This window comes from Cupressus sempervirens, chromosome 7 (genome assembly GCF_028749045.1).
Source record: "Cupressus sempervirens isolate cs-2001-9-10 chromosome 7, ASM2874904v1, whole genome shotgun sequence".
NCBI lineage: Eukaryota > Viridiplantae > Streptophyta > Pinopsida > Cupressales > Cupressaceae > Cupressus > Cupressus sempervirens.
The window spans coordinates 455182150-455195910 of record NC_143124.1 but is presented as its reverse complement, the minus strand read 5'-3'; the positions used below and the strand labels follow the sequence as shown (position 1 = coordinate 455195910).

Genomic DNA, 13761 nt, shown 5'->3' with positions numbered 1-13761 from the left:
TAATACCACGGCGCTCAACCAGACGTGCATCAATGAAATTGTGCGTAGCACCTGTATCAACCAATGTGATCACCTTCTGTCCTGCTAGAACACCACGTAACCTGAAGGATGCCTCCTACTGAATACTAGACAAACGCCCCTGCTGTAAATGTAACTCGGTTTCCTCTTTTTGCTCTGAATTTCCTGTTTCTCCCGTAGGCTCTGAATCACTGTGATCATCCTCATTTGCTGTACTGTCGGAATTTGACCCTTCGTAATATGCCCACATAACTCTATTGGCCTTTCCCTTAGGTCTTAAAGGACAATCATGGTCCCTGTCATATGGGCCTTTGCAATAGAAGCATAGTTTCTTCCTGCGCAAGTCGTTTAATGCTTCTGCATCTAGGGGTGTAGTAGATTTTCCTTTGGTTTCAATGCTCTTCCCTTTATTCTTATCAAACTTCTTATTGTCTCTGAAAGAAGCAGTACTCCTAGAAGTGAACTTGCTAGAAGGTGCTGTAAGCTCCATACTTCGTGCTTTCCTCATAGCCTCCTGAAGTGTTGGTGAGTCAAATGCCGTAATCCACCCTTTGAGGGGTTCGAACAATCCTTCTGTAAACAAGATAACCAACCGTCTCTCAGAAACATCCTGTACCATAACTGACAACCTTTGAAATTCACTAATATAAACCTCCAAACTGCCTGACTGTCTCAACTGTGCGAGGTCGCGAAAATAAATCTCTGGATCCTTCTTATCAAAATGCTCAACTAATCTATACACAAAGTCCTGGTAAGATGTCACCTGATTGTGCTGCAAAGTAACCATCCCGTGTGACCACCAATCATGAGCTGCGCCTTCCAAATGCAAGGTGGTGTACCTGATGGCATCTATCTCAGACATAGGCCTTAATACTAGGAAGGTGTCCAACTTATGAATCCATGCCTGTGCTGTCATCTGGCCACTTCCATCAAAAGATGGTAAAGTAAGTTTGCCAGCAGCTCACTGCAACTCGCTATCATGACCTCCTCTAGGCCTCCTGTTCTGACAGCTACTACTCATATGCTCTCTCCTTTGGTTCAGATAGCGATCAAAGTTCAATAGTTCACGCACATGTGGTGGTAATGCCTGCCATTCTGCAGTAGCAACTCTGAGATCATCCTGAAAATCATCCGGCAAGTCATCTTCTCCTAACTCCTGAGCCTCCTCCCTTAGGAAGGTGGGATGAGTAGCCCTGTTTGCTGTCCATGATCTGCGCCTAGGAGCACCTTGTGAGCCTGCCACACTTCTATTGTCATGATCAGGTTTACCTCTACCATGTTCTTGAATCCTGGGTGGAGCAACTCTCTCCATTATGGTAGTCAATGCTTGTAATGATTGGGCTATTTCTTGCTATCTGGTAGTCATGATTCTGTAGAACTCTCTGGTCTCATCATCATCAATTCTAGGTGGACTCTGTGACTGTCTCTCACCCATAACTGTTGCTCTTCTACGTGTATAATACCTGGGATAAGGTTGCATAAGATATTTTTACCCAATAGGATGGCAAAAACACTGCTCTGATACCACTGTGATGACCCTCTCTAATAGGGTTCCAAAAAATTAATTCTAAACTGTAGAATCAAGTCAAGTGCTTGGCATACAATTGTTTAGTGGTCAAATTCACCAAATTGATTGACGTAAACCAATGAAACAGAATATAATAATAGTACCAACAAAATTTAGGGAAACTGATTTTACCCTCCAGAACTGGTCTGTTACACTTATTACAATTGCAATATACGTTTAACGGCTAAAGAACAACAATGTTTGATATATATATATATATATATATATATATATATATAAACATTTTTGCGCTTAATTGTTTATTTCAATGACAACCAAATTAATATTAATAAAACCTGAAATCGTCGCTTCAATTGGCTGTCACAAGTATGAAGTCGGAATAGCACTCCGTTCCCTGTCTGTTCTCAAACTTCCATCCACCTTTGGCAGACGATCTGGCTAGACTGAATCGGAATGATCTCTGATTAATTTCGCAGCTTGTAACCGTGTCCCGTCTGCAGTATCTTGCGTTCCAGCGGAATGGTGTATAATTCGTCCTCACATTCGATACTGACGCCTACAGCTACAACGACATCCTCCAATCATTTTTGTGTAGTTTTCTTCTTCTCAGACAGGTGACGAAAATATATAGGAATGGCAGTGCTCGAATTGCACAAAAAATACTGTCCAAATAATTAATTCCGATTCCACATTTGGAGTCTAGCTGGACATTCTTAAAACCCAAACTGAGTCCATGTAGACCTTATTCGAATTTGCTTGTTTTGGATATATTTAAAGCTGGATGAAACTTCTCACTCCTTTGCAAGTTTTGAACCCTTAAAATCAATTTCCAGATTAATCCATCATGAAATAGCTGAACGCCATCTCCAATGAGCAATCCTTCGAAAGATATCTCACCTCCTCAGTTATGCAGATTTGAGAGAGTTTTCGTTCTCAAAGACCTAATGGAAATTTGCAGACTGAAGACCACAAATTGCTCCAATATGATAAGTAGTAGAATCCACAAAATCGCTTGTTCAAATGGGTGCCCCCTACCCTCTATTTATTTACTTTTTTAAGAAGTCATTGGAAGCTTCTAGAACATCTCTTATTATGATGCACTTTATTATTTGTCAAAAAGACAAAACAATCACAAAGTAAAAAATTCGTCAAAAATTCTCAGGTATTAATCATTATTTGTTTTGTTACCCATTTACAATGGTGCTTTGAATAACATCCCTATAAAATTTTAGCCATCTTTTATTAACCCTATCAACAAAATTATATATAGTTTAGTACTTAGTTTGTTATATAACTCATGTATCGAAAATATTATTAGATAACAAATTTTACTTATTTAAAAGTATCATTTAAATTGAAATATATATTTATATTTATTAAATCGAATAAATAACTTAAATTATCATTACCCTAAAACTTTATTAAATTTTGTTTATATATAAATTAAATATTTATTAACTATTATATCTATTAATTTTTTTCAATTTTTTTATGAATATATTAAATATTATATAATATTTAATATAAATATAATAAATATTATATAATATTTAATATAAATATAATAAATTTTAACATACATTAAAATAAACGTATATTAAATGGTAATTAAATTTAAAAATAAATAATTTCTTTTTAATGTCTACTACTAACCTACCCTCACGTGCTCCCTAAAAGGGAGGCAGAGGTAATATTATATAATATTTAATATAAATATAATAAATTTTAACATACATTAAATAAACGTATATTAAATGATAATTAAATTTAAAAATAAATAATTTTTTTTTAATGTCTACTACTAACCTCCCCTCACGTGCTCCCTGAAAGGGAAGTAGAGGTAATGAGGGGAGACCTTGCGACCTTCCCATGTGGGGACTGTGGGTCCCTCGGGGTTTGCATACCCCATTCATGATAAGTGGAGTCCTGAACACTTTTCTTCTTTTAAACCAATGCATCGTAACACACCATGCAGGATGACAAGGTAGGGTTAATAAAAAAATATAAACTTATTTTAAAATGTCACTGTCACTCCAAGGAGATGTGGAATAGGGTGGGGCTCGCATGGGGTCCGGTCTATGGTTGAATATATATAGTTTTTAAAAAAATTTGCATATTGGCTTCCAATTTTGTACATTTAATCACTCGGGAAAAGGGTCAATGGGGTGGATATTCGTCCCTACCAAAGGACAGCCCATCATGCGCTTGGTAACTGCCCAACAAAACGCCTAGCAAAACGTGCTTGGAGATTGGAGAGAATGGGGAGTGGAGAGTAGCAAAAATAAATGGAGTGGCACATGTGCGGACCCACGTGGCGCCCTCCCTATGCATAGTTCAAATAACATGAAATATCTCGTTCAAAGTGCGTACAACGCTTGGAAGGTGTGAGAACCACTAATATTTGAATTTTGATATCGAATGTATATACACTCATGCCATAGTCATCATCTAGGAAGAAGACAGGATTGGCCGCATGGAGAACTAATTCTGATTTCATTACAAGACGCATGCCACCTTAAAAGATCAATTGAAATTATACGTGGGGTTTACTACTAGTTGGTGAGTACCTTTTGGCACATAACAATAGGAGTCCGCGGTGATTAAATGAAACAAGTCCCAACTCAACGCAAGGGATGGAGGGGTTGGGGGATGGGCTCCGCCTCGGGTTTGCCCCACCTAAAAGTCTATGCGATTTTTTTTATAGGGACACGCGTCGAGGAAAAAGGTGTGGTGTGTGGGGCCTACGCGGCGCCCACCTCCAAACAAGTTTTGGATATATATATATATATATATTTGTTTCATTTATCTGGTGAGACATATAACATAGGGAAATAGATATATTATATATATTTATTGTTTTGTAATTTCCCTCATCATCTTTTATAAGAGTGATACTTTTCTTTTTCTAAAGGTAACTTCTAGTTTGCTATTTTTAGTAATATGAGTATGAGATTCTTTTGGCTCATGGCCTTGCCATAATATTGAAATGCCCCTTTGACCTTATTTTTGTTTCTGACCAAAAAGATCATGTCTCCTTGATAGGACAAAAGTATGCATTATTTTAGGAATGTGATTAACAAAACTCTATAACTTTTCTATGATGATTGTTTTTTTCTCCATACAAAAACTAGAATCTTGTAGGTGTCTATAGGGATTTTTTTCATATGCAAATATATTTTGTCTTTTCTCTTGCAAACTATATGCATTTTACCAACCTATTTGATTTTCTAAGATGTGGGTTTTGAATTTCGGTAATGAAATATTCTTTTGCACAATTCATTTTATCTCCAGCATTACTAATGAATTTAATATTTAGATACGAAGATGATGTAAAATCTATTTTTCACTTTGAAAATAAACATATCGAAATAAGATAAATGCTATCTAATCTACACTCAACATGGACCCATTTTGCCCCAGTGTTACGCAAACTAGGCTCTGATGCCAAAATGTCATGCCCAAAATTTATAATAAACATACATAACAACTAAATATTCTTCCTCCATTACAAATAAGATTCAAAATACTAAATTTATATTTTTTCAATTCTTGTTTTGCTTGTAATGAACTCAAATAATTTTAAAACCATTTTCAAGGAAACATTTAGAGTGAAGTGCATATAGAACTTTTGAATTTTGTTTCTACTATATCAATTTCACCTAGAAACATCTCATCGAATCACAATTACAACAATGAGGATCAAGATATGATCTTTTACAATACACTAACTTTACAAAGACTCATGATATTTCATCTTGAAAAACACCAACATAGTATGCAATCTTCCAAGCTTTTTCCTCAACACAAATCCACTCTTGAAACCTATAGAAACCACAATTGAAAATAATGGGAGCTCACCTCCCAACCTAGGTCTCTATGAGACCACTCACTGAGCTTGAAGAACCAAGACCAACCGGGTAACATACAAGCACAAACTCACAAAGAACATTTACAAAATATAACATTGAACTCCCATCTTGAGCTTACACAATATGTTACCATAGCAATCCAATAAGATGGGTGAAGGTGTGCCTAAACCGTTAGGAGAAGCCAAATGCTTAAATCAAAACGCCTTCACAAGGCATACAAAACAAATACCATTTCTCACAGAAAATTCTCCCCTTCTCACCCCCAAAGTGCAAAATATTGTATTGGCACATGAAGCTCATACTTCATGTTTTCCCCTCTTCCTTCCAGGGAAGAGCCTCTACTCTTAGGGAAAGGCCCAACTAACCCCTTCACCTGAAGGCCATTGCTTCCCTCCCAAGCGTGAGTGTTGTCCTTCCACACCCATGAACATCATCCTTTCAAACAAATTTAGATGGAAAAGAACAAAGTAAATCAAGCATACCCAATACCACAAAATATGAACAATTCTACAATACACATATGCATTCACATCCATTTCTTGATACATTCACAGAACGGAAACAACCAAAAACATGAGATTTCTGCCATGGCAAAAGTCCTCCAACCTTGATTTAAAGCTATGGCAATAAACAACTTGAGAAGAGCGCTCTATCCTTTCTTGCTTGACAATCCTCAAAACCAACAGATCTCGAAAATTAGAGTGGGTGAACAACCACTCTATTTTCAAATTCCCTTTTAATAGGCATCTAAACTCCTACTTTTCCTCCCACCATGAATGAGAGAAACCAGGTTTCCCTGCTTGACTGAAACTCCAAGTGGAGATAAGGTGGGAAGATGGTTAAGACTTCTTCAATTTTCGCAACACTTGGTAAATAAGATTTTAGAAGTGTTAGAAAAGTGATTTAAACACAAGTAAAGTCAAAATTGAAGACCTATTATATAGTACTATCATGTAGGTAAGTTAATTTCATTAAAAGAACACTCTAGGACTCTCATAAACCCTTCTAAATTCACCCTAAACTTAGGATTCTAATTTCATCTAATTGAAGCCTTAACATGACAACACTTTGCAACTGGATTTAACTTAAGCATTTCTTATTGGTTTAATTAAGGGTTGGGTGTCTTTTGCCAATATCTCAAGTTTGGCTTACCACATATACACATAACATTACGAGTGTCAAGTGGCACTATAAAACATAATTTATATTACGAGTAGCAAATCAATTTTCACAAAATGAATCTAATCTGAAACACTCATTCACATTACATTCTTGAAGTAAAATACTAAACAACAAGGTTAATATCTCTTCATTAGATCTAACCTTGGCATTCTCAATTGATACAAAGGTTTAGTCTTGGTTCTCCGATTTTACCATGGTTATTTCCTGCACACTCAAACTGCATATCAGTAGTCCAAGATAAAAATCACATACATATATATGCATTAAATCAAATCTACATCCATAACTAAATCACAATATTAATCTTTTCTCGATGCTATTTTCAATTACCATTTCTATGTCTAAATCAACATGCATATAAGTAACTCTTACATAATCAAACTAAACATGGCATAACCAACTACCCATTTCTTTACTTTCAGATATAATCCATCTAACATTTGCATTTAAAGCATGATTCCATATCCATCCATAACAATCTCGTACATGAAAATAAATAATCATTGACATCATCATAAGTCCTAACCATCATAAATAATCATCATACGGTGTCCAATTGTCTGAATAACTGTCCCAAATAAGTCTAAAGTAAAACAAAGTCTCAAAATTATAAAGTTTCCAAAAGGCAAATAAACTGCTATGCTTTGACGAGTCAGGGTAAGGCTTTACACAAGGAATTGCCACCTTCCAACATAATAATTCTCACAGCCCATGAAAGCCACTGGTCCCTTCATGAGCCTGTTTTATTGACCACTCTTTCAGAAAGAGAATCCTGCAGTTTGTTGGTTGTAAGCCCTTTGTCCAAAGGCATACCTAAAAAACATTTGAGAGTTTTCTAACCCATTTCTTTGAAAATATATTTTTCTATCATCGCTCTCGGGATATTGCACATAATCTCTCAAGAAGCCCTGCATACAATTCAGAAAATCACAGATCTTCGAATGTTGGTGAAAGTGGATATCAAAAAGGCTTATGATAGAGTAGATTGGAGATTCATATTGAAAATTTTGGAGCCTTTTCAGTTTGCTAAAGAATGGTTGATTGTATTTACATATGCATTGCAAGACCCATATACTATTGCTAAATAGTTCCGTCGTCTACCAAAAGCTCGTTCTTTAATCCTCAAGAGGTGTCAGACGGGGAGATCCACGTTCCCCGTTTCTCTTTATAACATGGTGGAGGTTATAGGCAGATCTATTAAAGGAGCATTAGCCAGGGAAGAATTTGAAGGATTACAAGCAGTTTTCTGATCATAACTTATGTTTTTGGGGCAGCTAAGCAGCTAGGAGCTATGGTAATAGAGGGAATCCTTAGCCTTTACTTGAGAGCATCAGGTCAAGAAGTTGGGGCAAACAAATCAGAGATTCTCTTTTTATTACTCCAGTAAGGAAGGAGCAAGAAAGCTTAAGACTGCTGGGTCTTCAAGAAAGGGACATTTTGCACATGTGCAGGCATGTCTTTGGACAGAGGGGTTGGATCTAACAAATGTGGGTTTCTCTTGGCTATTATCATATTACATTATTTTAATAACTTAGGTATTTGATTTTTTTTTCCAATCTCTCCGTTTTGGCTCTAGCTTAAATCATTTGCTAAAAATCTAGCTTCAATGGGTTTGAATGCTTTTCTGCTTTTGAAGCTAAAATTTCATTACATACATTTGTAGGACTTTCTATTATTGAAATCATCAATTTTCATGCTATGCTGTTCTTCAAGCTAAACTTTGGTTCATATTTAAATGTAGGAATTTCTGTGGTTTAAATCATTAATTTTCATGAAAAAGTATAACATATATAAATTTACTGCAATCTATGTCCTTTATGCTTGTGTAAGTGATAGTCAAATTATGTGTATCTGCATAATACATGGATCATGACTGCTCTTTGGCCCTTGAAAGGCTATAAATCCCAGGATCAAGAATCTTATTATCCCATTTGTAAATATAAGAACTTTTGGAAGGATGTTCTTGATTCCAGTTGCCAACAGAATATTCTTTAGAATTAATTTAATAAGTGAACATTTTCTCAAAAGAATTTGGTTGTTTGGCAGTTCTAGCCTTATGTATTTAATTTTTTTGGCAGGTTCTAAAGGAAATAACTGCAGGGGGAGCAGATTATTGTTTCGAATGTGTTGGAAATGTTGACATGATACAGACTGCTTTAGAATCCAGCTGTGATGTAATTTTTTTTAGTATTAATATTAATCATTGTGTACTTTTTGGATACATATTTTCGCAGATAATATTCTTACCAGTTGTCGGATTGGTATATATAGGTCAGTCAAATTTATACTATTTGAGGAAAAGACAACCCTTCCTAAAAGCTTTTGATTCTTTCATTGCACGGGTGAGGATTGGCTGTTGTAGTTGGAGTTCCAAGTGGTAAATTAGAACTTTCAGCCCATTATGGTTCACTTCTTAGTGGGCGTACTTTAAAAGGCACATTGTTTGGTGGATGGAAACCTAGGTCTGAGTTGCCCATTTTAGTTGATATGTACCTAAAAAAGGTAAAATCCAAACTATTACTATAATTTTATAATATTTGTTGATGTTGTAGCTTCAGTCGGATTGATTTGATCTAATCTCGATTCCATATGGTTATTTTTTAATCGTTATTGCATTTGATTAATCATCAATTATATATATATATATATATATATATATATATATATATATATATATATATATATATATAGATGTTAAATGTCTCACAAAATCTAACTTAACAATAACCAATACTAATTAATGTAGAGACAAATGTCTTCTTCTCCTATTTATATACCTTGGATCTGCATTTGAAAAACACATACCACAAAAATGGCAGTGCCATTACATTTGCAGTGATCCCAGGAATTCAACAATATTTGATTTTTGTATACATGAAGAGATACATGGTTTTAGTTTTGACACTGTCTCATCTCATCTATTGGACATTGCATTCTGTTACCTGATATTATTTAATTAAAAAACTTCATCCTAATTATAAATAAATGCATCAGTTATATAAAGTAGTTTCTTTAAGTTCAATTTCAGATCTGTAATCATTTTAATCTCGGTTTCAATATCTTTTGAAACATCATTACATGATACCATTGTCTTCTTACGACTGATTTAAACCACACACCAATTCTGATCAATCTCATCATTTGCATTGCTGCCTGATTCACCATCCCTAGAATTTGTAGAGCAAGTGTTACATCTCAATTTTCGACCTAGCTTGAAATATAGCCGTAGAGGTTCACATGAAGTCAATTGGCAGTTTAATTTGTTATATTCTGGCGAAATGGTAAGATAGTTAGTTGTTATGATTTCAAGTGAAGATAACATGTTAGTTGATCATTAATCGCAAATTCATGAAATTAAAAAGATGGTTAAACCTAGTGATTATTTAAATAATTTATTAACGATGGAGAATTTCCTTGTAGGGAACTGTTAGTGGGGTGGAAACATTGTCAGAAAAGAATTAGGCAGGAGCATCACCATCATTGGATAGATGGGTAGAAGACCTAGCGACTTGGAACAGGATATACCTGTGGAACCGCATGAGCTATAAGTACAAAAAATAAACAAAGTTCTTACCTTTATTTATCAAATAATAATATCACTTAATATTATTTTACTCTCTTGATTAAGATCATAGATAAATAAATACAAAGTGACACCATTACATTAGAATCATTAATCCAATAATGCCACTTTGCAAATACATACCTATAAACTTAACCCAAGATAATAAGATAATATAAAATAATATTAATAAATAAACTCTTCATCATTTTTCCTTTTCATTTTATTTTCTCTCTTTCTGTATGTTTCTTTTCAAACCGATTGAGAAAATTATTCGTGTATGAATCTTGAAATGGCAAGGAAGCCGTAAGGTTGACTCAGAAACAATATATGCAACCTTTGTCGTGTCTGGGAATCATCTCTCTGCCTACGGCTTTATTTCCCATCTCTGGCTAGGTTCTTTATTTCTTTAGAATAGTATTAAATTCTCTTGAACGAATAAAAATCCAGTGCCAAATATCAGAATCTCAGGCGTGTCTCAAAGCTAGATAGGCGGGCTTCCTCAGGCGTCGGCCATACAGAAGTACAGAGGGAGTCACGTAAGATTTGAAATGTTATTTTTCTTTTTCCATAAGTTGCTGAGGTCTGCATAGGGACAAATACACATGCGGCTTATTCCTGTAAGACATTGTGTACCGTTCTTGCATTTCAAACTGTATTTATGAATTCCAAATTCGAGCCATGTTTAAGAATCCCAAATTCGAACTGTACTTGAGAATTTCCAAATACGAATTGAGTATATAAAATTCCAAGCCCAAGCTGTGCATGAGAAATCCTATATTCAAATTATGCATATGAATTCCATGTTTCCTCTGATTTGTAAATAAATAGTTGAAGCCATCTGCCATAGAACAATTTTAATCATGAAAGATCAAACCGACTGCCATTATGTTTTGAGACTGAATCAATTTATATTTATAACTTTGAAGATGCCATAAGACAGTAAATCGTACTTGGATGACCTTTCCTTCATAGGCAAATTTTATATTCAAATTTGAATTAATGATTGATACTGAGATAAGTCAATGGACCAGAGTACCAATGAAATCACCAGGCTAAGAGCCATATTAGGGTGAATAAGGTACATGTCATATCAGTAAAGGCTAAATATTCAGGCACCAAGGAATCACCGGTCTGATGGCTTGATTATGGTGAGGAGGGGTAGATGAACCTGTGAAAAAGAAATGGAAGAATGAAATCAGTAACCTATACATTCATACATAAACAAACTAATATATATATATTAGCTCATGCATATTCCTGTTATGGTGATCTCCTGTTGCCAAGTCGTATGGCATCTTATATATCATGATGCCCAGTGGATGGAATGATGTTCCCTGTCAATTCTAGGTAAGGAGGGCCTTTCTCGTTAGAGATTGTGTGGTGATATATTGTGGTCAAAGGTTGGGTGGTTAAGCCCCTGACAATGCTTCACCTCTCTCAAGATGTCGGATATGCATCAGACAGAGATAAGCCATGCATTCAATTGTTTATCGGAAACAGGTAATATCATTTTTATTTATGAAGAGGTAAGATTAAATTGAAGTATTTCATTGTTATCATCATTTTACTTTCACATATATGAATAACAAATATAAGTATATATTTTCTAATCCTGAGATACTGTCACAGTTAAGTAATTAGAAGAAAAGGAATCAGAAGCCCTAAATGATTTGAGAGATGACTAGAACCCTAAATGATACAGTGGTATTGGAACCCTAATTGAATCCGTGGTATTGGAAGCCCTATTTGAATCAGTGGTATCAGAACCCTAGATGAATCTGTTGTAGTGGAAGCCCTAAGTGAGATAGCGGTATCAGAAGCCCTAATGAACTGAAGGTAAATGATGCCCTAATTGATATAGTGGTATGTGATGCCCTAATTAAAATATAGTGGTATTTATTTAAAATTATCATTTGATTTTAAGATAGTGGTTGTAGATTGAAGTCACCATATGAAATTGTTATAGTGTATTTGTGGGCTAACCCGGGTGGTTGTAGAAGCATCCCTAGTTTGATTTGAACTCAGTTTTCCGAGGTATGTGGTTTTTAATTTCTGTAGTAACTTAATTTGATGGTACTTCAAGTATTTAGTTAAGAAATTTTGTTTAACTGATTATAACGGTAAATTTTATTCACATGAACATGAATGATATAACCGTCTTCCTATGAAATGAAATTGTAACTGTATTCCTTGAGTATGTTGAATGTTAAATAAGACCTGGGAAATCAGGATGTTACAGCAAGCCCCTAATGGCATTAACAAAGTCTCATAACCATTAGAGTCACAACTCTAGTACTATCATTCTTAACACACAAACTTTTCTTTTTCTTTGCAAATCTCTTTGATTTGTGAGCAAATGATTTCTTTTTAGAATCCTCTTCCTCATTACTGCTAGAATTAGGACACTTAGTAGAAAAATGACCACTTTTTCCACAATTAAAGCATTTCATAGGTGATTTCCCTTTATTTTTACCAAACCTTTTAAACTAGATTTGCTAGTTGTTCTTGAAAAACTTCTTCCACATGTACCTTGACAAACTTTCTCTAATCGCAGCCACAGAAGATAAGTTATTAATTTAAAAAAATATAATTGGGCACTTTAGTTTATCGGGCGAACACACAAACAGGTAGCTCAAAGATGAAATGTCACCCACCCTTTCAGACTCGCCTGATAAGAAACAAAACATAAGAAGTCTTAAGTGTTGATCCATTCACTTTGAATATCTCTTAATATCAGCCTCCAGACACTGTTTTCAAACCTTGCAATAATTAAATAATAAGGATTCAATAAATATAAAGACCAGTCGATGGCTTCCAGCAAACATTGTGTTTAAGTACTAACATCCAGCACACAAAATGGCATTTGGTTTGAACACAATGTTGAATAGAATAATTAAATGCACAAAATGACATTTGATTTGAACACCACCTTATACTCTGTTAATTCTGAACAGAGATACACAACCACCATACTTTGTCACTGCTGAATATAGGATTGTCTGTAAATATCGATCATATACAACTTTTGCTGAGTTCATAGACAGTTTTCACTGAGGTCTCAATATGCTGTGGTTATATATATTGAATCTGAAGAATAACAAATACAGACACACACACACACATGATACTGACTTTGCAATTGATATCCTCTGCCTCAATTTTTCCATCAACGACATTATTGACCAGCAGGAACTTACCTCTCTCTCTCTCTCTCTTTATTTATATATATATATATATATATATATTCCCTATTTCACTATTATAACTAATTTCAATTTTACAATATATATATTAGACCATATATTGGATCCTTATTTTTAATAGCATTCTGATATAATATTCTGTATATCAGTACTGATTTAAAGACAAGTCATCACATATCAGTTTGCTGTCACACAATGCCTGCCATCAATAGAATATGATTTATTTTCCTTTCTAATCTCTTCCTTCTAAGGAGCATCGAATACATTTCTAACTTCTATTCCCTCCATGATTATTGAGTGTGTTTAGTTTCCCTCTTATATGTTATTTCCTTAGAGACTCCTCTTGTCAAATAGACACAAACAATCATGATTACACCTCAATTAATCATATCTTTT

At 34.7% G+C, this 13761-nt stretch overlaps 1 protein-coding gene across 2 annotated transcripts in view; it reads left to right on the top strand.

The window, feature by feature from the left end:
• The window catches only part of LOC149547525 (alcohol dehydrogenase-like 6), a 155255-nt gene extending 146101 nt beyond the window's left edge, over positions 1 to 9154 (top strand). For both annotated transcript variants that reach the window (XM_089791685.1, XM_089791686.1), the window contains exon 3: positions 8676 to 9154. In XM_089791685.1, coding sequence (XP_089647811.1) covers positions 8676 to 8978 — 303 coding nt within the window. In that variant the 3' untranslated portion in view covers positions 8979 to 9154. The remainder of the gene's footprint in view (positions 1 to 8675) is intronic.
• Positions 9155 to 13761: the final 4607 nt, after the last annotated feature.